This window comes from Camelina sativa, chromosome 6 (genome assembly GCF_000633955.1).
Source record: "Camelina sativa cultivar DH55 chromosome 6, Cs, whole genome shotgun sequence".
Lineage (NCBI taxonomy): Eukaryota > Viridiplantae > Streptophyta > Magnoliopsida > Brassicales > Brassicaceae > Camelina > Camelina sativa.
Window position 1 is genome coordinate 8,130,940 of NC_025690.1, and position 26,039 is coordinate 8,156,978.

A 26,039-nucleotide genomic window follows, 5' to 3' on the forward strand; every position below is an offset into this window, starting at 1 on the left:
TCTTTCTATATTAAAAAGTTTCTGTATTATTAATATAAGAAAAAAACACACCAAAAAAAAAAAGTTTTCTTTAAATTGCATCAAATTCTTATTAATATGTTGCGGTATAAAGAATGAGCAGTTGTAGCCAGATCAAATCAGTCGAAGAAATCATGTGTTAGTACTTTGAAATTGAAAGCCATCACAAACCATAACAATCTCTGAGAAAATGTAGATCGATTTAACGCCTATATAAAACTTTCAATCTTCATGTGTTTACCGACCTTATAGTGCATGTAGTTGATGCGTCGAAAAGCGTTTGAAAGCATTAATGAGAGAGCACATGTTATGCGAATATGAAAACAAGACAAATAGTCTGACATATAGGAGTATATTACTACTAAATGATTTTCCATAATAGCAAGAGTTTTTTTTCCATAAATACATGTAGTTACAAATACTGTGACTATATGAAGATATAAAACTTTAGGTATAGATTGTAATTAATGAAGCCACCGTTCTCTTACCAAACTAGATAAGCAACCACATGGCCGTCTTCATAACTTCCAGCTGTTTTGGTCTTCAGTCTTCACGTTCTTAACGTACGTTATTCTTTTGTGGTTCACAAATAACGACTCTTTCTGAGCAATGATGAGAAATAAGACGAAAGTGATCACTGATCAAATAAACCAACCTATATAGATACTATAGTTATATATTTATATTGTTTATATCAATATTATAAAACTATTTTTTCCACCATTCATCAACTTATTTGTATAATAAACAATCATTTAATGAAAATCTAAATACAATTTCAATATTAAAATTAATATTCCCTCTACCTATTCCTAATTAATCTATATTTTAATAAAATAATTGTTTAAAATGATCCATGTTTTTAATTTTCTAAGTGTAGTTATTGTTTTTTTTCAATTATCTCAGTTTACCTTTAGTAATATTTATTATTTTTTCTCAAAGTTGCTGTTTTTTTGGTTTTCTTAAAACTCAGGGTAAATCCCAAATTCTACTTTTACTAAATTTACTACACTGATACTTGCGGCATAATTATAACTCCTTAAAAACATACTTACACATCCAATTTCAGGTGTGTGAGTAAACGAATTTACTCAATAAAAAAAATAATCTTATATGTATGCATGACATTAACGATTAGCAATTATCTTGTCTTAACATTGTAAAAGCAGAAAGATAAGCAGACATATCGATTACAAAATATGAAAGAAAGACTAAGAACCGCAATGTGTTGAGAAAGTTAGCTATGAGTTTTTAGTTTATCAAACATCCTAATTCCTAAACAACGTCATGTTATCTAAGAAGTGATTGCATTAGAGACCTGAAGCATGAATTAAAATATAGCTAGTCGCAAATGTTCATCACCAAAAAAACAACTAATAAGATCTCTGTACAATATATACAAAGCCCAACTAATTTTATACTTTTTTGTTTTTTGGGCGACCTCTACAGTGCCGCCATGTCTATCGGGGCTTAAGGTGAATTTAACATTAGAAGTTATTTTAATATATTTTATGAAAAAATAAATAAATATTAAAATTCAAAAGTATAAGAAAATAAATATCAAAAATTCAAAACTATAAATTTTTCAAAAAAAAAAATATATCTAAAAAACCTTAAACATAATCGTTCTTCTTTCTCAATAAACTATTTCACCAACTTCTCTTAATCTTTTTTCCTTCTGTTTCACGACCTTACTCGGTCTTTCACAATTTAAGGTTTTGTTTTCCTTTTTGTATATTTTTATAAATAAATATATTTAAATGAGTCATACATGGGTTGTTTAGGAAATAAAAGGACTCTCAAAACCATAATGATACACTATATTTTCCAGAATTGAGGTTCCAAAAACACACACAAAAACTATATAGTTTGGGGGCCTGAGGCAAATGCCTTTTTTCTTACCCATAGGCATGGCCCTGAACCTCCAACTAATTTTATACTTAAGCTTCAAATTTTAGTATCAGTATAATAAAATACAATTTTTTTTTGACAAATATAATAAAATACAAAGTTAAAAATGATTATGAAAGGAACATATAAAATTTAAAGCTCTAAAGATGAGTTAGTATTATTTTTAGCTCATTTTTTAGGTTTTCTATTACGAGAAATTGACCTGAAAAAGAAACTTTTAAATGTTTAATCAAATACTACTAAATAGAGCATCTTTTGTGATTAGTAAGACTAGTTAATTAGTTATCTAGTTACTGTAATTTATAAGTGGAAGTCAAAGTCTTCTGTTTTGACCAAGAGAAAGTAACGTATTTGAATTTGACCATTTAGTTTGAAAATTTAAATCAATATTTATGTTCTCTTTAAAATATTGACAAAAATTGATATAAAGTCTTTTGGTTTTAAATTATTAATTTAATTTATCAAAAATACATGACACTATCGTATAATAATATTTTTCTAAAATGCTGCAAATCTATTAAATTTATTTATATGTTTTTCCCCCACAAATAATTTCAAAATTTTAAAAATTTGAACACTGAGGAAAATCAGAAATCAGAATGATGATTATTTATGAGGATTCCAATTCTAACATTTAAAAAAAGAAAGAATTACTATACTAATACATAAATGGTGGTTTATTACTAGATTAGTACCTGTTTTCTTTCATTTACGAGAGTAGTATTAATTTGTTGCCAAAAGACCTTAAACCATTTTTATAATCTTGTATTTACATAAGTGCCATTAAGAATTATTTTTGGATTAGAAAAACTAAAATAATTCATTTTCCCGATCTCGTTCTATCTTCTCGACAATCTGGTTCCGCCGTTCTGTTCTCGTTGGATTGGGAGTGGTGGTGACTTGTTATTTGTTCCGGTTGCTTTCAAGGTTGATCTGAAAAGTTTTGTTCTTGGAATTTGTTGGCTTTGCGTCGGTGCTGCCCCAAAAATTCTCTCCCCTTCTCCAACGGCGATCAATCTCTGTCCGATCTCTTTCTCTCTTATGCTCTACGAACCTTTAGAATCAGCCATGGATGAAGAGTATGAGGTTATCGTTCTCGGCACCGGTCTCAAAGGGTGTATCCTCAGCTGTTTCCTTTCCGTCGATGGTGTCAAGGTCTTGATCCTCTTTCCTCTCGATTCGTATCTCGTTTCTTTAAACAAAATCCTCTTATCTGAATTCATGATTGATTTATTTGGATTATTGAATTGATCCGGATTCAAATCTTCTATGTTATTTTATCTACGATGAATGGACTGAAAACGACATATGGTCGGACAAATATGACAGAGCAAGAGAGAACCATTACGTCTTTGCTCCTCCTTGAGTGTTACAAGTTTCTATTTTGCTTTCATCTTGTTGCTTTCTAAACCATCTAGCATGTATGGCTAGGTTGTGATTGGTAAAGCTAGAAGCAAGCAACTGCAACCCCATGAATACAACTTCATGTTTTTGAAATGTAGGTTCTTGTTTTAAAGTTTCATGTTTTGGTTGTAGATGAGCTCAGAACCAACTTCAACACTGGCAGAACAAAGAGCTGCGAATGGAGAATTTCTCAGCTTCAAAACATTTCTAGGATGCTTGGCAATAAGGAGAATTGCATCATAGAAGCTTTGTATCAAACATTTCTAGGATGCTTGGCAACCGTTTGTATCAAACATTTCACAAGATGCTTGGGGTCTTTAGCCATAAACCATGAACGTACCTGCTATTATTCGTTTGCTAAAGACCGATTATACTAACTGTAGCTTTGTATCAAGATCTTTCCAAGCCTGAGATTGAAGCTTTTCTTGTCTACATTCTCCAGTGAATTATATAGTCTTATTGTATACCTCTATCTTTATGTTTGGATAAATACAAATTAAAACAACCTTCGTTGGGATATTGTCTTGTTTTGAAATTTATGAAATTATCATTTTGCTCTTCATCGACTCTTTTAGTGGCTTCATACCACCATTAGCTTTATTGTGCATATATCCAATTGGCTTGATCGCATTTATAAACTGACAACTCAATTGCCTCAAACTTTATTATAACATGTACATACCAACCAGACAAATGAAAGCAACATGGTTTGTTTTTAGATCATGAAAATAACTAGATAAGTATGAGCTAACTCTCTTAGCCCATCCTTAAGTCGTGATCTCCATCAGCACTGTACCGACATATACATATTCAACAAAGTAAAAATTTAGGTAACTCTTTGTTTAGGACAATTTTGTCTTTTCACCATTTAGGTAATCTCATTTAACCTAAAAATTGTTTTTCTAATGTTGACTTAAATTTCTTAAATCTACTACCAATTACTAACTCTATCACCATACAAAACCCTAAGTCTACGAATTTTAAGCTATTTTAGTAAGCGTTAACTCTACCACAACATAATTCAAAAACTCTATTCCCAACAATAACTCTATCATCAACAATAACTCTGCTGGCACTAATTATTACTCTGCCATATAACTCAATTCTAGCTTCTTACTCTACCACCACTACAATTAACTCTATCGCATATCTCTATTTCACCCATAACTCTAAGAATCTTTTTCTTAGTTACTCTACCACCACTAAAGTTAAGTCTACGGCGGATACTTAATCTACCACATAACTCTATGAATTTTACTAACTCTACCATAACTATTTATATCTCTCCCACGTAACTCTACCAGTGTTTTAACTCTCTCGTATAACTATATCTCTACCGCCACTCTACTTCAACCTATCACATTACTCAAAGAAAATTCATAAATCTATTCACTAACTTTACCAATTTCATCTAACTCTATCGTCACTATGGTGGTAGATTTATGAATTGGCAGTACATTTTCCCTCCAAAAAGAGCTTCGTTTTAACACTCTCTTTCCTATTTGTATTTTAATGACGATGGCATGTTTCATAATTTCTTTTTTCCTAACACATGATTCCAAGGGCGATTTTGCCATTAAAAATCAAACCTCCCTACACTCCAAACTAGTAATAAACCACAATTAATGTCCTATTCTAGTAAACCTCCCTTTAAAAAATGAAAAAAAAAAAAAAAAGACAAAACAAAAACTCATTAAGAAAAAAAGAAGAAGGTACATTTCAGACCAAAAGCCACTGTTCTTTTATTCTCCTTCATACCAGAGAGAGAGAGAGAGAGAGAGAGAACTTGTAAAAAGGGTTTGAATAAGTCAGACAGAGATCACGAAACCCTAATTTTGTCTCCCGATGTCTACGAGAAACAGTCGATGGGAGCTCTTCTTCTTAGCAGCTTCTCTGATCTCCCTAACCTTAGCTTTACTTGGCCTAACGGAAGCAAACTCCGAAGGCGACGCTCTTCACGCTCTTCGACAGAGCTTGTCAGATCCAGACCATGTTCTTCAGAGCTGGGATCCAACTCTTGTTAATCCTTGTACTTGGTTTCATGTCACTTGTAATCAACACAACCAAGTCACTCGACTGTAACATCCTCTCTCCCCCTCTCTCTCCCTCTATCTATCTAGCTCACCTTTGATTCGATGATTCTTGAGTTCATTCCTTGTGGAAGCTAACCATTTAGTATAGATTACAAGTACTATAACCTTATTCTAGATTAAAGGATATAAATTGAGAAATCAACCACTATAATCTTGATTTGAAAATTTTATTTTAGTTTTTTGGGAGCATTACTCTCTGTTTTGTTGCCTTTGGATTTTGGCTTCTGCTAGTGTTTAAGTTTGATTCTTTAAGATTCATAAATGAGTAAAGACATGATATTTGTTTTGTTTTAACTTCAGTTCAGTGATGTTATTGTTGCCTATTTAGATTGGAATATAACGATTCTTTAGTATGTTCTCAAAGTTTTATCCTTGTTGTTGGCAGGGATTTGGGGAACTCAAACTTATCTGGACATCTTGTACCTGAACTTGGGAAGCTTCAACATTTACAATATCTGTATGCAATCTCACCACTCTCTGAAAGACTTAACTTTTTACTGATGCAAAAGTTAGTTCCCAATTATGTGATTAGATAATTGTATATTAACAACTGTTTCTCCTCTGGCTCTGATTCATACAGTGAACTCTACAAAAACGAGATTCAAGGAACTATACCTTTTGAACTTGGGAATCTGAAGAGTTTGATCAGTTTGGATCTGTACAGCAACAATCTCACCGGGAAGATACCGTCTTCTTTGGTGAAATTGAAGTCACTCGTCTTTCTGTAAGTTTTTTTTTATTTGTCGTTGTTGTATACATTAGTAAGTAGGCAAGTGTTACTTGTACTAATCATGATTTTTATATATCTCTTTTCTTCTTTTGCTTTTCTCTCTTTGTGCTATGAATTTTTCTAAGTAAAATTGTTCTACATGACAGGCGGCTTAACGAAAACCAATTAACCGGTCCAATTCCTAGAGAGCTCACCGCTGTTTCAAGCCTCAAAGTTGTGTAAGTTCAGTTACTCCAGCACTGTACTACCACTTCTGTTTGCCACTAAGGCTTTGAGTCTTTTTGTTCAGTTGAATTAATAAATATGCTTTCTTTGTCAGTGATGTATCAAGCAATGATTTGTGTGGAACAATACCAGTAGAAGGACCTTTTGAACACATTCCTATGCAAAAGTAAGTTCTTTTATGACCAACAACATTTGTCCCTTACCACAAGCTTGTTTTCTAACGCAAATCTGCCCCATTGGTACAGCTTTGAGAACAACCTGAGATTGGAGGGACCAGAACTACTAGGTCTTGCAAGCTACGACACCAATTGCACTTGAAATAAGTTGAAGAATCTATAAAAAGAAGAATGGGCCTGGGTGACCTTGTAAGAACTATGTACCATATATAAGTAACTCTGCACCAAGTGTTTGTAAATCTATATAGTAGCGCCTTGTTTCATGTTAAAATATAAGAGAGGTTTCAAAGACGGAAACATGCAGTGTATTGGTACTGGTAGACTTTGAGTGTGTTGGCGTTGGTAGATGGTAACTTGAATGAATGTTAAACATTCCATAATAATATGTATAATTGGGTTTGATTTTTGCAGTATTTAGCTACATATATATGTATGTAACTTTGTATCTTATTAAAGAAACATGACTGTGCTGCAATTATCTTTCACTACCTTATCATCATCATTTATCTTAAATTACCGTTATTCAGTAACCCTGCATGTCGAAGTCCACCCATTACATTAGCAGTCAATGGTTGTTATAGTTTCGTCAGATGAACTATCATCATAATCGGTACTTCTATTTGATTCCGAATCAGTGGTGACAACGCACGCAAAATCTTCATAATTTCTAGGCAAAGGCAAACAATCTATACACATAGTTGTCAAGAACCGGCCAGGTTAGATATTTTGGGCATAGGACACCATACATAAGTGCTCCAATTTTATGTAGATGACAAAAGTAGTCAGAGATTATGTAATCCACCAAGTTTGTTTCCGTTTATCGTGAGGCAGGTTTATTGGTAGACTTGAGCTTAAAGTAAAGATTTTTTAAAAGACGCACCAAAGTCTATAAACATATATTTGTTCTTGTGCTCTCGACCTCAATCTTTAATCAAGCGCAGTTAAATTGTGGAAGATAATCTCAACCGCACGTTCGATTTCGTCCTCCGAGATAATCAAAGGCGGAACAATCCTGACGACATTCCCTTTCCCTGCCCTCAAGATCAGAAGACCAGAATCAAGGCAAGCATTGACCAATGGACAATAAATAATTTAACAAATAATTATATATCTATAAATGTAATTCTAGGTGTACATAATATATTACAAATAAACATAATTTTTAAAATCAATCACGCATGGGTTCGTACCTAGTATTATCTTACTACAAAAAACCGATAAAAAAAAAGAGAGAGAGAATTTGATTAATTAACAAGTGTATTTGTTTTTTGCCAAAGAAAAAAAAAGTTTATTTCTTAGCACATCTCTCTTTACCGAGACTGAGAGTATTCAGTGTTTTTTTTGTTTTTTAATTAAGTTTTTCTGAATAAAAAAAAAAGAAGGGAATTTGCATTTGTAAACTAATACTAGTAATCTATACTATTAAATGGGGAGCACACTTAGGGGGTGTATTCACAATAGAATTTTGGAGGATTTATGAATTTTTGGATTTTAGGAGATTTTCAGTGAGTTTTTAAGGTACTTTGGTGGATTTGTTATTATTTTCTATTTTTGAAAAAAAAAAATTGTGATTTGATGAGATTTGGTGAGACTTGAATGGATTTTTAAGAAGATTCTCAAATCCATAAACAAAAATATAACATAGCAAAAAGATTTTTGGCAATTTAATCTGAATAGCATAAACTCAAAGATTTAAATTGAAAGGTACAAACAACTTGTGTTCCGGTTTAGACCATTGTTTATATTGACCTTTAGCTTTCACATCTTCTATATCTCCCATTGTAGCTTGGAAACTAAAGCCATACAAAAGAAACAAAAAAATTTGTAAGCAACCATTAACTACGTACATACGTTGATTACAAAGTGGTGAATGAATTTGGTCACGTTACTCTGTTTTCTCACACCAAAACAGAGCAACACGCCACCGTGAATGAATTTGGTCACAATCACTATTACCTCTGTAAACGAGAGAGAAGAAGAGATATATCAGATAGAGGGCGAGAGCCCAGAATTTGTTTTTATAGCAAAATCATAATTTGTTTTTTTTTTAAACCAATCCTACAAAACCATTCTCCAAGGTGGAATTTTCAAAATAGGATTTTCCTTACAAAAATGTATTGAAATTCTCTCACAATCACTATTATGTTTTTCTAAAAAAAAAAGAATTTGGTTTTGAATAACTGAAACTGACTTTCTTTGTGGTGTGGTGAATGAATGATGTATGGAATGATGATGTATGGAATGAATAGAAGTCAGGGTGTTTCAATTCCCCTTATGCAATTGTAGTATAAGAGGTGTCAATCCAATCTGAGTGTTTGTGAACAATCAAGATGTGCATATGAGTCTAAGTCAAGCCAATTGTAAAGATTGTTTGTCACTAACAATCCTATAATGAGATATGAAATGCAGAAAGTAAAAACAACTAGAACAAGATACTAAATGCAAACAGAACAGACAAATTAAAGCTATAATGAAACTAGAACAGAAGTAGACACTATGCTGATGAGCTAATGCAAGACAAGTAATGAACAGAAAACAAAGTGAATGCAATGGAAATGAAACAGGAATGAAACAAGACAATCACAAATCATAAACACAATTTCTGGGGATGAACTCGAGCAGCACTCGACCGAGTGTAGGTCGAGTACGGGGTCGAGCTAGACTAAACGTGAAAACAGAGCAACACAAGAAAAATAGAGCAATGCAAAAACTAATCAAACAACAAGCAAGCAATGATATTTAGACTAAGATATTAATAAACAAAGAAGGCCTTGAGGAGGGATTCATGGGCTGAGCTAATCATTGTGGTTATCTAACTTGGTCAACAAATCTCAAGCAAACTTTGAGCTGATCTCTAGACATACTATTCTAAGACATGTTTAATCCACTCTCATGGCAAGAAACAATCAAACCTATGCATTTCTAGACTTGTTCTCACAAAGAAAAGAATCTACACAAGCAGGCATTAAGCAATACATCTCAAACCAAACAAGACTTCTAATCTCTTAGCAAGCCTAATGGTAAGCTCTAGATCTAGCCTTATCTATGCTCCTTAGACATTGGTGTGATGCTAAGATGCTTGAAATCAAACCCTACCTTCTCAGATATAGGATCAGCATTAAGATCATCTAGCCTAGAAGAGATCTACAACAATCAAGCTTGACCAAATCAAACAAACCACAAGATCAACCCAGCCTAACCCATCCTCAAGGTCCTAAACAAACTACTCACAAGAACACATGGTGAAATATGTCAAAAACCCAGAAAATAATGAAACTTGCATCATTAGAAAGATGAAACAGAGATCTACAATATTGATGAAGGAATAAAACTCGAAATCTTAATACTTTGAAAGTTATGAAACAAACAAAATATAAGAATCTAGTCTTTCTCTCTCAAACAAGTACAAGATCTAAAAATAAAAAAAAAGTGCAAAAGGAATAATATCTAAAAAAGGTAAAAACTAGGTTTTAGACTCTCTAAAAAGCTGGACTCTTTGGTGGCTGCAGGTACAAGGGCCTTATATAGGAGGTGAGGTGGAAGCCCTAAAAATACAAAAAGTCAAAGTAGTCAACGGCTCGGTCAACTCGACCAGTGCTCGGTCGAGTGGCTGGTCGAGCTGGCTTCTCTCGTGCATTCTCCACTCGGTCGAGTCCTCCTCAGCACACGGTCGAGTGGTGGTCGAGTGGTGCGGTCGAGTTGGACTCCGGACCTTGATTCTACAGCCTTAACTCTCTTGTTTTCTCCTCAGGATAGCTTTACTTCTCCTCAGCATTGCTTCCATGCTCCTTAAGCTCTAAAATCACCTGTTTATGCATGAAAAGATGCAAATGCAATGCAACTATACTCTAATGCATGATTAGTCCTAAAGCTACACAATAATGGCCTAAATGGATAGCAAAAGATGCAAAAGTTGTGAATAAACTAAGGGAAAACAAGGTAAAATATATGAACATCAATAACAGTGGATTTGTTATGATTTTTGCAAATTGTTAATTGAATAACAATGGATTGTGAGTGATTCGAATGATTTTTAACAAAGGTCATATTCAATAACAATGGATTTGAGATGTGATTTTAAAATCACTAGTTGAATAACATCGGATTTTACAAAAAATAACAAATCCTCCAAAATCATGTTTTGAATACACCCCCCTTAGGAATAAAACAAAAAACAAAAAACATGACATATATCCATGTTGCCAAACAGACCAACTTACTTACATAATTAAAAAAAAAATAAACTTCCATAAAACAATAGTAACAATTATTAATGAACTAATTGATTAACTTTTTTTATAATTCAAAATATTCCAGTAATAAAAATGATACAAAAAAATGAAAATATTAATTATAAATGATACATAAAAATACAGCCAATAAGATTACAAAATGAAAATATTAAATATTATAATAAAAACGAAATTATTTCTATTAACAGTTCCCTGAATTTTATATAGTTATTAAAATTTTATAAAATAATAAGAGATTTCTGCAATTACTAAAACTTATAATTTAAGATTTCCATAACAACTGTATCTAACTAAATTTATATAGTATGTATGAAAATAACTTAACTTTAATTTAAACAGATGATTTATTTTAAGAAATCTTGAAATAAATCAGTAATTAGTTTACCAAATATCTAAAATTTAGGGATTATTCTAAAACTAACCTTATATATTTTAAATATATAAAAAATATTTGGAAAGCACACTAAGAGATAAAAAAAAAAAAAACAAAATGAAATTCCATATAATACCCTCTTCATTAAAAATTCGTAAGAACAATAAAAGGGTAATGGCAACTAATTAACCAGTCAACCAGAGCTCAAAGAATTTTAATATGTTACGTGATTGTGTGCTAACTTCTGGGAACATAATTTGAGAAAACAGGATGGAACCGGATGAGACCAAAAAATAATTTTAAAAAATAAACATAGTCCAAGTTCATATTACAATTAAAATAAACTAATGCTTCCAATTTTCTGTGTAACAATTTTCAATTTCTCTAACATAAAAAATGTTCAAAAAATAAAAAAGGACACAAAACTATGTTCTTTAATAGTTAACAGATTGAATAAAGAAATGTAATCCAATATAAATTAATCATTTGTCAAATAATAATAATAAGAAGTACTCTAATTTTGTAAAAAAATTTATGATATGATATGTCAAGATATATAAATCTATACTATGAATTATATTTGTGTTTTTTCATCATCCGTTTGGGAGGTTTTTTATTTTTGACAGTTTCTTTCTCCAGTTTGATAGATCAAAGGTTTAATAAAAAAAATAACTCATCACTAATTTCCATGGGGATCTAAATTTTATAAAGCATTTCCAACCTCACTCTATTTTAGTGTAAAAACTCTATTATAGAGTAACATTTGCTCCAACCATATTTTATATTTTACTCTTAAATAGAGAAAATGATAGGATTACTTTATATGTAAAGTAACTCTATTTTTTTACACTAATTCTATTTTAAAGTCAAAAATAAAATGATACATTGAAAGAAAACTATGCTCTATTGTAGAATTATTCTATTTTTAGAATTAAAAATAGAGATTTACATTGGAGATAGTCTAAAAATGATTACGACAACATGTCCTTCAAAAAATAAAAACATTATTTAAACTATTTTTTTATTAAAATGGGGAAAAAGGTAACAAGAGGAGATCATAAAATTTGGATTAAATCTTAATTTCAACTTTGAAATATCAAATAATGGATACATGAACATGAGATTTAAACTGATAAATTTAATTTCAATTTTCCCTATTTATTTCAAATATCGTGACATGAAATAATGCTTACGGGTAATTCAAAAAACAAAAAAACAATATCTAAATTGTTTTATATAAAATACGGGTTGATAATTTTGGGTAACGTGAATTCGAGCATGATAATTGAGGACACAAAATGTACTCATGTGGATTACGGCGTTACAGGGAACAAGCTTTTTATGGATCAAAATATTATAATAAGTTACGTGGCAGGCACACAAAGCGGGTTTGACCCGCTTGATTCAAATATTTAGAACATCCGGTTCATGAAGTTTTAATATTTTTTTGTTGTTTTTACCTGGTCTGATAGTTCACAAGTTTAATATAGCTGATTACTAATCCAGTTTACATTAGATTCAGATCTTCTATAAAATTTATGGAGAAACGATTATTATTTCATTCACAAACTTGATGAAAGCAAACCAATATAAAGTTATGTTATATGTTATACCAAATAAATATATCCACAAATAAAACCGGCGGATGTGAAACACTTTCCTATTTTCTTATCTGTTGGAATAAAATATACAATATGAAGTGAGTAAATTATTATTAAAACCATAGTTATGAGATTAAAAAGTTATATCTGAAACGAGACATATCACCTTTCTCTTACTATTTTCTGTCCCAGATAGATATATCACTATCTCTCACTATTTTTTAATATAGTTGTCTTTTTTTTTTTTAATTATTAAGAGGTTCCGGGCATAGATCTGTACATCCTCTCGGGCCAGGGACCAAAACATTTTAGATGGTCCCCTCCCAAGCGTCGTCCCTCAAACCAGCGACCTTTAGACTTTTGTCTTTACATCTAACAAACAACAAATTTGATCATTCTTTTTTCTAAACTAAATTAAAGACAAATCGAATACTAAATTAGTATGAGTTTGGACTATGAATGTTAATATTCCTAAAAGATAAACATAAACCTAAGTGAATATATAACCTACACAAAAGTGAGCTAATCCAATATGTAATATATTATAAACATGATAATAAACTTAGTTTTTGAAATACGTGCGGATCCGAACCTAGTTAAGTAGTAGTAATGCCACTTGGATTAAAAAATTTGTCCTCAACAGGCAGCACCCACCCACTGAGATATTAAGAATCATTTCAGCTTTTTTTGGCGCCTTTCAGGAGGAATAAACTTTTCTTATCCTAATGAAATAAAACAAAGTTCGTCTACCTACGCTTCTCCGATTCCGACTCCAGTGGTTCGGATCATGGCCGATGATGAGTCTCGAACCATCCTCCTGGAGAAGAACGAAGATTGCCCTGGCTGCATCATCGATCGAACTAAGCAACACCAGCAAGGCGTCCCTTACTTGCACCTCTCCTTCATCTGGCTCGTCTCACTCTGCACTGGTTTTTTTTAACTTTGTTTTCTCAACCTCTCTTTAGTAATTTCTACAAACACCTTGGCGTGCAAGTGATTCATATTCGAATTAGGCTATATGTGATACTCATGTTTCGAACCTTTTTGGTGATTTCAGCTCTCCCAATCTCTTCTCTGTTTCCATATCTTTATTTCATGGTAAGTTTATTATTTATTAGTTACACCTTAAAATTGTTTTTGATTGCTTTAAAACATTCCATTGATTAACTTGGTTTTGTAATGTGGTGGCAGATCAAAGACTTTGGTATTGCTAAACAAGAAGAAGATATTGGTTTCTATGCTGGTTTTGTTGGTAATTTTTTGCTTTGTCTTAAGGCTATTTGTTATTTATTGCTTCCTTGAGCATGCAGCTGATCTTGGAAGATTTCTTGATAACTTTGCAATTAGGATCATCATTCATGATTGGAAGAGCTTTGACATCTATTGTCTGGGGCAAATTAGCTGATCGATATGGTCGCAAACCTATTATTCTTATTGGGACTTTCTCAGTGTTAGCTTTTAATAATTGTCTACTTTTTTTTATTCATCAAAGTAAAGATTATTCAATTTTTTCTTTGTCTTGCAGATTTTTTTATAAGCTGCCTGACTCTCTTTTCAGGATCATATTCAATACCCTCTTTGGTCTAAGCACAAGTTTCTGGCTTGCTATTTCCTTTAGATTTCTTCTTGGCTGCTTCAATTGTCTACTTGGAGTTATAAGGGTATATATGTCTTAATTACTCAGAATACAGTAGCTTCTCGCGCTGATATAAATGAAAAGGATCGTGTAAAGTGTTAGGTTGCATTTCCTGAAAGGTGTTTCCTTTGTTCTTTTTCCCATGTTTCAGGCATATGCTTCAGAAGTTGTCAGTGAAGAGTACAACGCTCTTAGTCTTTCTGTTGTAAGGCTTTTATCTACTTCGAAACTTCGTTATTGCCGCCAATGGTTACTTTTATCTAGAGGATAAATAGTTCTGTTCCGTTGCATTTTCTCAGGTAAGTACATCGAGAGGTATAGGATTGATACTAGGTCCTGCTATTGGAGGTTATCTTGCTCAGGTACACTTGACTCTAGAATCTGTTCAGTTAACTTTTCGATATTTGACTTTCCTGTCCTGCTTAGCTGACTTGGTTTCTGTTTTCATGTTTTTTTAAGCCTGCAGAGAAATACCCAACTATATTTTCCCAGAGTTCAGTTTTTGGAAGGTATTTTAATTTTCTCCATCCATTTTTCAAATGCTAGCAAAGTTAGTTACCTCAATAGGTGCTTGGTGTTGTGCTTTACAGGTTGCCATATTTTCTACCGAGCTTAGTTATATCAGTCTATGCTACTGGGGTTTTCATCGCTTGCTGGTGGCTTCCTGTGAGTATGATAAATAGATATGATAGTGTATACTTGTTCTGAACTGTTCAATGACCTTCAAAAACAAAATCTGTTATACGGTATTGATCATAAAATGAGTTCTTATGAAGTTCCGGAGCTATAGTGTGTTGTATGACTTGACCATGTTATGATTTATATCAACCTAAGACTGGAAATGTTAACTCATGATAACTATATACAGGAAACACTACATACGCGTTGTAGAATTGCACAGGGGAGACTTAATCCAACTGAGCTAAACGATGACGAAAGCAGAGGAGGAGGAGGACTTGATGACCAGAACATAATTAGTAAGCCAAGTCTTCTGAGGAATCTTCCATTGATGGCTATCATCATCGTGTATTGTGTTTTTTCCCTCCAAGAGATAGCTTACTCAGAGGTAAGTAAGATAGTTACTAATTACCTAAAATCATGCGATTTTACTAGGACATAACTAGTTTTAGATGTTCCTCACTTTCAAATTTTCCTAGCCGCTTTAAGATATTGGTATTTTTGGTGCCCTGCCGAGAGTATTGCAGAGAAAGTTTTGTTTATGAATTTACTCTTTTATTGGTACCTTTGCAAGATATTCTCACTCTGGGCCGTCAGTGACAGAAGCTATGGAGGATTGAGCTTCTCATCCCAAGATGTAGGCCAAGTTTTAGCTATATCAGGTGCATGTTTTATTTACCTTATATGGATTGTCTGGTGGATTGGTCCAGAAAATTGTGAATGTTTATTTGGAATTTTTCCAAAAATATTCTCCTTATCACATTATCTATAAAACCTTTTCAGGATCTCGCTTTGTTCATGCATGGTTGCTATTGTTTTCGTATATATAGTTCGTCAACTCTGTTTCTTGAGTTTGTTCTTGTCTATCCATATCCATGGTCAAGAGAGTAATGTTCTTTACCTAAAAGAGCCGCTGTGCTCGCTTCTTCATGCATATCCCCCTTGGATGTTCCTCATAAATTGAGTTACCATATTTTCAGGACTTGGGCTTCTGGTATTCCAACTTTTGGTATACCCACCGTTAGCTAAGGCCCTCAGACTCCTTGTGATTATACGTCTTTCTGCGGTAAATCTTGGGTTAAAATTTCTCGAATAATGCTCTTTGGTTTGTTATATTACTATATTAGTAATGAGTCCTGTTCATTTCTTTATACTTTGTTGTTCAGGTATTGTTGATACCGCTACTTTCTTGTTACCCCTATATAGCTTTGCTTTCTGGGGTGACCCTTCATATGGTGATAAATTGTGCATCCATAATAAAAAACGCTTTGTCTGTGAGTTTTTGTTATAACTCTGAAGCTTTTGTGCGTAATATATTTCCTTGTTTAACAGTAAGCAAGATTTGAAATATGTTATGTGCGCAGATCTCTCTTGTCACAGGACTGTTTATCATGCTAAACAAGGCTGTGGTATGGTTCTTTTGGCTGGTGTATTGGCGCTTCCTTTTTTCTTTACCTTTATAGTTATCGTTAGTTTCTACATCGGTAACTTCCTCTGCCCAGGCTCATACTCACTTTTCTGACACCTCAGCCTCAGAATCAGAGAGGTGCTGCTAATGGCATTTCTATGACCGCAATGTCTGTTTTTAAATCATTTGGTCCTGCTGGTGGAGGTGCCTTGTAAGTATTTACTCTGACTCATACACCAAGTAATATCTTGGAAACATCTATATTTTGGAAAAATGCACTTACATTCTTGCAAATGCAATAAATATACAAGCTTCATCTTTGTTCGTCATAGATTGTTGCTTTGTCTGTTGCTAATTCGCTTTTTTCGTGTTTTGGTAACGCTGCAGATTCTCATGGGCGCAAAAGAGACAAGACGCGACTTTCCTTCCAGGTAAAATTTGAGCACCCATCCCAGTCCATGTCAACTAAATATTATTTATACCCGTGGCTAAAGAATCGTGAACCATCATTGAGTATTTCATCCGAAAGACATGATTTCTAATTACATTTTTTTGAACACTACACACACAGGTGATGAGATGGTGTTCTTGGTGTTGAACTTGGTACAGCTCGTAGGATTAATTCTAACGTTCATACCTTACATATCTCAAATCCACTAAGAGATTCGTTACTCTTCACCCTTATAGCGAGGAATAAATGGGAAAATTCATTACAAACTATTGTGCTTCTCTATGATTCGGCACCAAAAGAATGACTAATAATGTAACTAACTTTCATATGTAGTATTATTCATTACAAATTATGTGTTTCCGAATGATGGTCTTGGCAAAAACTTGTCCAAATTCAAGTACGTAGTCCTCTTATCTACATCATTTTTTTCCGATCATTTGGCCATTATGTCTTCTCTCTTGAGTCTTAATTAGTCTCCTATGGATACTATCTGAGATTGTTTTCACTTTGTTTACAAAGTTAGCCCTATAACATGAAGATCAATAACTGCAGCTTTATATTTATGTCCTTTAAGACAAAAAAACAGTAAATTACTTACTTTAAACTTAATCTACTAAAAGTTTTAAGAGTAATGAAGGATACTTATATCGAACAACTTAGTATGACTATGTAGTACGTAACTGAGTTATATAGCAGAATATTTTTGCCTTAATAATAAGTTTTAAAAAATTTAAAGTTTTTTTAATACTTATTAAGACAAAATTTCAGATAAATTATATACAATTGGTGATAGTTATTTCAGATACAAAATATATATTATCATTTAGAAAACTTTAAATTATTATTAAGGCAACAAAATTATTTCAGATACCTAATTTTAAAAAATGTATAAAAATCAGTTGTGTTTAAAAATCAAATCTGATAAAAAGAATCATGAATTAATCTCGTTTTTTATATTTGATAACCGGCACTACCTATGTTTTTGTGTTTTTTCACATTCATTGTTTTCTTATTTTTCATATTTTTTCTCATCATTTTCATTGTTAAATTATTTATGGTAATTGTAATCATTACTTTCACCATCCACTTCTTCGTTATAATTTTTTTTTTTTCATTTTCAACGTTAGCTTACTCACTTTCTTCAACTAAATAATCATTCAAATCCTTTTTTAAGAGTACCACACAAAGCTTGGTTACTACATTGAGTCGATTGATGATTTTAACCGGAAATGTGCTTTTACACAATCAGTGCGTGAAAGACTTGAGCAACAAAACATGAATGCAATAATTTTTCCAGAATACCTTCCAGAATCCATAGGTAAGACACAAAAGAAAAACCTAAAACCTCCTAAATTTTGTCATTTGTCTTTCTTTAATCTTCTTTTTACTCTTTTTAGGTGAAAAACCACGGGAGTTATCAGATTTGGCCATCATGCAAAGACTTTTTGAGTGGGTTGAACAATATGATCCTCCGGCACTTATTCTCATCCTCACTTCTGACTACGATTTTGTAAGTATTGTCTCGATGCTAACATTATATATTCTATAACTAGGATTGACTCCATGGTATGAGATAATATTTATATTTCTTTCTATATAATTGTAAAATAATTGATATTTATTTTTTGAGAAAACTAAATAATGTGCCATGAACAGTATATTTTCTTTCCAAATGTGCCATAATCGTTTGGATCTTTCCAAATGTGCCATACCCATGGCATGAGAGGAGATGGGAAAGTCGGAATTAGCCTTGATTAATTCCACAGTAACTAAAAAAAAATAACATTACCCTAACCACGAAGTCCTCTCCTTCGTCTTCTTCTATGCTCTCTCTCACGCGGCTCTGTATGTTTTGCTTTCATGTTTTTTCAAAAAATCAACAAATCCGTCTTATTCCGTCAACGAGAATATGCAAGCAGATTAACCGACTGTCCCCACCTCAAGGTCAGTCATATGAAATTATGGAAATTGTAGTGGGCAAAATCGCAGTAAGTTGTCGTCACATTATGGACCAGATCTGGAATGGGAAAAATTGGTTGTTGTCTACTGTGATATTGTCTATATGAAATTATGGAAATTGGAGGGGATGAAATCGCAATAGGTTGCCGTCACATTATGGACCAGATCTAGAATCTGGAAAATCGTTTGTTGTGGACAACATAGTAACTTAGTAGACTAAACCTCAGTAGACGAAATCGTTGTGTTATTATTATTGTCTACAATGATACTGTCTATCATGAGTAGTGGAGACACTCGTTTGTTATATGCATAAAGAAACGAATTTCACCGGCTTAATGATTGTATCGTATCACATACCTTGGTCCAACATATTCAATATGCATTAAAGGACAATCTACACATCGTCGTCGTAGACTAGCTCAAATTACTTTTACTATGTTGTTTATTTACTGAATTTATGCAAATGGTGGACAACTATTCAATATGCATATTGTCTACCTAGTATGTCTGAATGGACTAGTTCCAATATGAATATGTTATGTCCACCACTTCGTGGACATGTCTTAATATGAATATGTTGTCCACCAATTGATGGACTTGTTTTGATATCAATATGTTATCCACCACTTTGTTCCTATATATTCATATGTTGTCCACCAATTATCACCCATGCGTTCTGTGAAATGCTTCTGACCACGCGCCCGTCTTTTTCCATGTTCTACCGTCAAAACAAATCTTAATTGCAGGGGTAATCTAGTAAAACAGAGTCTACCATATTTAATGGATATGACATATTTGAAAATGTTTTACAAATATGGCAGATTTGAAAAGATTTTAAGAAAATATGGCATAAGTGGCAAAAATCCGTTGTTTTTTTAATAAAATATTAAAGTTATATATATATATATATATATTATTGTATTTGCAAATATTTACAATACCAATTATAAAACAAATAGATGTTGAATTTGAAAGAATTATAATTATGTATATTTTATTTTATTTTAATTAAATTCTAATATATATTATTAAGTTTTGATTTTAAATAATTTTGGTTTTAAGTTATAATTTCAGATTAAATGATTAGAATCTCGATGAATATTAGGACATTTATTAATTACCAAATTTATTGTTAATGATAGAAATTATAAATATTACTAGATAAGGACCCGCACATCGTGCGGGTTTAAACTTTTGCCAATAAAATTAAATTTAATAAAAAATTTATTAAAATTTATTGTACATTATTTATAAAAGTTTTTTTTGCTATAATTCAATATATTATTTTATTTTGGGTATGTCGAATACCCATTCAGTTATCGGTTCGGTTCCGGTTCTTTGGATTTAGGAGATTAGGACACAATAGGATTATCTACCGGTTCCGAGTTTGGATTCGGATCCGTTCCGGTTCTAGTTTTTGGGTCCAATTTTTTGGTCCAAGCCTAGTAGGAAGAGAGAGTTAGGACTTGGTCAAAGCCTCAACAAACCTGGTGAATATCCTGTACCTCTCCAATCAATCCCCCTTTTTTTGTTTAACAACACTCAATCTACTTTTCCACTCTCCAATCAATATCTTGTACTTCTCCAATCAATCTCATACTTCTCCAACCAATCCCGCTGTCATGCACCAAAAATCATGGAAACTACATCTAGCTTTTGTTCATGGACAATATGACGTAAACGATTTTATTGTAGTTAAATCTCGTTCTTTATATCATATTAATTGCATTATTAAAATGATACATAATACACAATTTAACAGTATATACATAGATGTATATCATAATCAACAATTTATTATAATTAGATTTTGTAATATTTTTGAAAAAAAATACGTTTGGACTTAAAATCATTGACGAATTTACCCACACATATGTTATGTCTTGTTTCGATTCCCAAAAACAATCATATCGAAACTTACTAGTGATGTAGCAAAATTCGGTCAATCTCCAAGTCAGACCTATAATCAAAATCAGATCTAAACATTAAGAACAAATTATCTACAATTAACAATCTTAAACGTAAAATAATCAAAATTAGGTCTTTAAAAATAAATTTTAAAAATAATCTAAATCAGATATAAAAGAACTAATACAACCTCGGTAGAGAACTAATTTGCCAGAATTTAATAAATAATAACTTTAAAAAAAAAAACTAAATGTAAAATTTATTAGAGAATTAAAGAAAACTTACTATGATTTTCATGTAGGTTGTATACATCTTGACTACGCTCTACGACCAAGAGAGATATTTTAAGAGAGTAGGGAAGAATGAAAATTTGAATTTGATATATTGTTAGCTAGGATAAACTCATGGCTAGGGATGGATTTACTTGCTAGTACTAAAAGAAATTGCTAGTATCTAAATAATTTTTTATCTCCTATTTATTACAAGATAAATCCGTGTAATTTTGCCATTTATTAATATTCTACATCTAAATCCGGTATTTTCACTTTTTCCTCGCCTTGTCACTTCTTCTTCATCTCCTCCTTAGCTTTAAGCTTCTGAGTTTCAATCTTGCAAACCCTGTGGTAGAGCTTCTTGCTCACGTCAGTATTGCGTTTGATGTGTGTGGCGTATTTCTTTGCGCCAAAAAAAACAAAGAAAATAATGAGAACATAACGTTTGGTGTCGTTGTTGGGTTTTTTGAAGAAAATTTTACCCAAAAAAAAACAAATGTAGAGCTAATGCTCATTATAAATTAACTTAAAAGAACTGGTACATAATGTCAAATATCAAATAAGTTGCTTTATTATATGTGGGATAAATTACAAATAAAATACCAGTAAAGGTACAACAGCAAACAAACGAAAATATTATTATCGACCATGATGACCTTAATATTGGTATTATTTTTGCGAATGTTTTGACGAATTTAATGAGAGAAAATTCCACATCCCTCCACAAGACTAAAGATACAAAGCCAAAACAATATATAACCCATGCAGCGAAATATTTAGGGAAACGCTATTAATTCGTTTGCAAGTAACAACATATATATAGTAACATACCTATTCTTCTTCTTACTTCATTCTTTCTAATTTGCGTTATCGGCTTCTTTCTTGTTCTCTTTGCTGTACTCTTCCAATTCATTAAGCCAGAGATCCGCAAACTCGCAATCCTTGCAAGCATCGAACCAAGGCCCTCCCCGAGTGTAATGCACCGCCTTAGGCTGCGTGGTTGGATCGTTCTCGACAACTGTATTGTGCCCTTCAAGGAAGTTCCACACAAAAGGAATAGACCCAATATCTTCATCCTCAAGCCACTGGAACCTATGGAGAAACGCACCGGTCTGAGTATTAACAATCTCAGGGGTCAAGGTCTTGTTCTTAGGATGTCCACAATTGTAAAGCACCATAGAAGACCAGTTCTTCCTCGGGTACACAGTTTGAACCGCGCCATCCATCTTACTGGTCTCCTTAGGAGTGTAATCATGTTGAACACACATGATGGCGTATGTATCATCGATCAAGTCAGTAAGTTCCTTGATATCAGCAAGGTAGAGGAAATCGCAATCGACGAACATAGCCCAACCTTGGTAATCCGACAAATGAGGAGTCAAGAAACGAGAGAAAGAGAACTCAGTGCTCTCTAACTGACCTGTTCCTCTCCAGAACAGACCTTTCTTTCTAAGATCTGACTGAAAAATTGGTATGATGTCAACAGGGATTGAAGATCTCTTGGTGATTGAATGATGGCAGACTTGGTAAGCAAGATCTTCTCGTGAATCATAACCAACAAAGATTCTGAAAGGTTTATTCTCTGAAATGCCACTGTTGCTCATTGTCATATTAATTGTTGTTGGAGAAATTTTTGCAACTCGGATCTGTCATTCATTTCATTGCACAAAAAAAAATAACAAAGCTATCATTTCATCACACTAAGCTTAAAAAAACCACAGAATCTACCAGCACTTTTGTAGTCAAACACAAAAATCACTAAACAACATAGTCAATCATCACAAATAATTAATTTGTATATATTTTTTAGCAAAATATTTTATTAATTATTTTGCTTAAATACAATATATAACAACATTAAACTACAATTTTAGATTAAATTTATTATAAATTATTATTTAAAAATTAAATTTCACTTTTTGTTTCCCTTACTACCTTTAAAAACTCTAGGCAATGGCTCTGCCTCTGCTAAGCTGTTTTTTTTATTAAATCACATGATTAAGTAGCCAGAAACAATAGATGAAGCAGCATCGATTCAAGTAAAATAGATAAATCTACAGAGAACGGTTCTTTTGGTTTGAATGAAGCAACAAAAAAAAAATCAAACTAAAACAGAGAAATGGAGAACAAAAGTTCCAGGAAATGAGGAAGAACAGAGCGAGCGTACCTGGAGATGATGATGATGGGATTGAGAAAATGCTTTGGAGCACCGACATATATGGAGATTTGTGGACAAAAATGTGGAAAACGAAGAGAAAGAGATGTGGAGGGAGATAGGACGAATGCAATGTCTCTTAATTTTTCAAACAATTATTTTGGTTATAATTTTTTAATACACTTCAAACTTAGAAAGATGTACAATCATAAAATAGTTTAAAAATAACAATTAACATTAAAACTAAATTATAAATATATATAAATGTAGTAAAGGGAGAAAAATTCCCCCACATGAGTTCGAGTAGTATTGGCCACATTTAAATTAAATTTAAAAAGTTCCACCAATTGGGTTTTGGCCAAAATTAAATTGTTTATATAAGAAATTAGATTTTCAGTTAAGTTCATGTACTTTAGGCAGATTCAAAGCTATGTATGTAAATACGCCAAAGCACCTATGTTCGTGGAGGAATCAATTAATTTCAATGAAATTAAACATGGTCTATTTATACATGGCATATCGCATCTGTTAACTAAACAGTAACATAGTTTACCGATTTGATGGTTTTGGCCAAATTTAATTGTTCGTGTAAGAAATTAATTAAGTTTTTCATGTCTTAAGGGAATTTCTTGCGAGCTCAATTACTACTTACTAGTCCTATCAAAACTAGAGAGCGACCAAACGCATAGGAAATGAACTTAGGTGTTGTATTGATGGTTCATGCAAGTTCTCTGATCTTTCTTGTAGTTGTGGCAAAGTATGTTTATACTGGAATAATGTAATATGGGCAATGAGGGCTAAATATTAATGTCGAAGTTTGTCGCTTGCAGATAGAAGCTTCTTTATAGGCTATGAAAAACTATCGTAAGGGTTCAGTAGGAATTATAATCATCTCAAAAACATTTCATTTATCATCAAGGAGATTGTAGAACATCAACATATATCAGAGAAAAATATATATACACATGAGGGTTGAAATACAATTTGGGTCCATGTAATAAAAATAATTCGTAATAGAGAACATAACATCAATTTGGGTCCCAGCAAAATAGTCAAATTGAAACTCAAAACGTCGGCAACCACAAGAGAGTGGGTTAAAACTACGAAACAGAAAACACGTTATACCAAACAATTTATATCGCTGTATCCTGATGGAAACATGCATGGTTTATATATACGTAGAGTTAAGTAGTCACTAGTCAGGACAGGATTTTATAAGTTGGAGTTTTGTTACATCCTTGTCCATCTCACTGTATATACTACTGTTTAAAATCTCTATTATTTCTCATTAAAAGTTAATTTTTTTAGGTTAAAGGAAAAGACAACATGTTAGAAGAAGAAGTGGTGGTGTTGAACTTCTGGCCAAGCATGTTCGGAGCAAGAGTGATCATTTCTTTAGAGGAGAAATTAGAGATCAAGTTCGCGTCTTTTTTTTTTTAACAATCGAGGGTTGATGATCTGTATTTTTTTGAATGGTGGTAATTACATCGAATGGTCTACCGAGATGTTAAACGCACTCCAAGTCTAACGCACAGGGTTTGATCAATGGAAAGAAACTCAAAAACATTTGTTGATGATCCTAATTTCGAATATTTGGAAGACCGTAATGATTGTTGATTAATCTAGCCAGAAACTGAAAATTTGTTTTTTTTTGGGGCCAAATATGAGTATCAATGAACTAAAAGAAACGAAAACAATATTCCCCTTTGTGAGGGTCGAACCCCCGACTTCAAACCCTCAAGTATCAATCGTTTACAAGCAGAACTAACAAATATATTGCAACAAAGATATTAATTCAACGAATCCTCACCCTTTCTTGTTGAATGGTTCTCAGTCAAGGACATGGAAGTTTTGAACTACTTCCTTGATCTGCGTAGACAATGGCAACGTTAGCAACGACGGAGTCCAACTGATCAGGCCATGCATGCCACAAAGAATCAGACCGGCGGCATGGCCCGATCATCCACTTACAGAAGCAAAGTATAGGGCCGTTGCTAACACTGCCACTGAAATCTGTTGAATCTGCAATATCTTAATAAAAATTGGGATCACTCTAATTGTTCTTATCTGCGACAATGTGGAAGAAACGTTCTTATATGAAAACCCTATGTTCCACTCCCAAATGAATCATATTAATAGACTATCACTTCATATGAGGTCAAATTCAACAGGGTGCTCTACAGGTGTCTCATGTTAACACCCAACACCAACTAGTTGATGCCCTGAAAAAGCCACTTCCTGGTATTCGATCGGTTCATTGATCTCCAAAACAAGATGGTCTCAACCCCTTCATTTTTAAGGGGACGTGTAAGATATGAAGAGATTAAGAAGATAAGAAAGAATTATGAAAAAGACTTGTATCTTCCTTTACATACATTAGGGTTTTTACACCACTCTTTTATATACAACAGTAGAACAATCTAGAGCTCCTAAAGAAACCTTATCCTACAGCTGTATTTGGTGACTCATCCTATTGAGATTGCATAACCTTGAATCTATTCGGGTCGGAGAGGAGCGTCTTCTCCGTAATAACGTTCCTCTGTTTTGAAGATGAGACACATTTGGTCGTTGTCTTCTTGTGTTGATTTTGACTGTGCTGATGGACTTGGGCTTCAATTGAATTTGTTTTGTCGAGGCCCAACATCCTTGTTGGATTATCTTCTACAAGATAGTGACTTTGTCAGGGCATCAATATGATTAAAAATACACATTAACTTCTCAATGTGTGATTTCTCTATATTAGGAATCTTCTCTTTGTTGAACAAAAAAAAAAAAAAAAAAAAAAAAA

The 26,039-nt window shown here is 32.7% G+C and overlaps 3 protein-coding genes and 1 long non-coding RNA gene across 5 annotated transcripts; 3 read left to right on the forward strand and 1 right to left on the reverse strand.

The window, feature by feature from the left end:
- Positions 2,730-3,848, forward strand: LOC104790650. Its single transcript, XR_768722.2, has 2 exons — positions 2,730-3,084; positions 3,466-3,848. It is a non-coding gene; the product is annotated as an uncharacterized LOC104790650 (long non-coding RNA).
- On the forward strand, positions 5,026-6,967 carry LOC104790651 (somatic embryogenesis receptor kinase 1-like). The gene is made up of 6 exons (XM_010516430.1): positions 5,026-5,411; positions 5,812-5,883; positions 6,007-6,150; positions 6,303-6,374; positions 6,476-6,547; positions 6,627-6,967. Exons 1-6 carry the CDS (start codon positions 5,179-5,181, stop codon positions 6,697-6,699), a joined length of 666 nt encoding a protein of 221 aa, XP_010514732.1. The 5' UTR covers positions 5,026-5,178; the 3' UTR covers positions 6,700-6,967.
- Positions 13,475-17,393, forward strand: LOC104790652 (probable peptide/nitrate transporter At3g43790). Of its 2 annotated transcripts, XM_010516431.2 has the most exons (17): positions 13,475-13,713; positions 13,842-13,882; positions 13,976-14,036; positions 14,132-14,234; positions 14,343-14,445; positions 14,572-14,625; positions 14,720-14,782; positions 14,880-14,929; positions 15,011-15,086; positions 15,289-15,486; positions 15,673-15,760; positions 16,079-16,164; positions 16,265-16,372; positions 16,463-16,507; positions 16,629-16,717; positions 16,894-16,937; positions 17,078-17,393. In XM_010516431.2, exons 1-17 carry the CDS (start codon positions 13,572-13,574, stop codon positions 17,164-17,166), a joined length of 1,440 nt encoding a protein of 479 aa, XP_010514733.1. In that variant the 5' UTR covers positions 13,475-13,571; the 3' UTR covers positions 17,167-17,393. The 2 variants fall into 2 exon arrangements, 1 of the variants encoding a protein (XP_010514733.1); XR_768723.2 differs by lacking the exon at positions 17,078-17,393 and having other exon boundaries at positions 16,601-16,717.
- On the reverse strand, positions 21,722-23,411 carry LOC104790653 (protein CDI-like). Its single transcript, XM_010516432.2, has 2 exons — positions 23,264-23,411; positions 21,722-22,742 (listed from the first exon to the last, which is right to left on the reverse strand). Exon 2 carries the CDS (start codon positions 22,704-22,706, stop codon positions 21,954-21,956), a length of 753 nt encoding a protein of 250 aa, XP_010514734.1. The 5' UTR covers positions 22,707-22,742; positions 23,264-23,411; the 3' UTR covers positions 21,722-21,953.

Bases quoted from the DNA above. Each gene is read 5' to 3' on its own strand.
- LOC104790652 (XM_010516431.2), top strand. From the start codon at position 13,572: ATGGCCGATGATGAGTCTCGAACCATCCTCCTGGAGAAGAACGAAGAT. The intron at 14,930-15,010 runs GTATTTTAATTT...TGTGCTTTACAG, and splicing joins CAGAGTTCAGTTTTTGGAAG to GTTGCCATATTTTCTACCGA. The intron at 15,761-16,078 runs GTGCATGTTTTA...CCATATTTTCAG, and splicing joins CCAAGTTTTAGCTATATCAG to GACTTGGGCTTCTGGTATTC.
- LOC104790653 (XM_010516432.2), bottom strand. From the start codon at position 22,706: ATGACAATGAGCAACAGTGGCATTTCAGAGAATAAACCTTTCAGAATC.
- LOC104790651 (XM_010516430.1), top strand. From the start codon at position 5,179: ATGTCTACGAGAAACAGTCGATGGGAGCTCTTCTTCTTAGCAGCTTCT. The intron at 5,412-5,811 runs GTAACATCCTCT...TGTTGTTGGCAG, and splicing joins CACAACCAAGTCACTCGACT to GGATTTGGGGAACTCAAACT. The intron at 5,884-6,006 runs GTATGCAATCTC...TGATTCATACAG, and splicing joins CTTCAACATTTACAATATCT to TGAACTCTACAAAAACGAGA.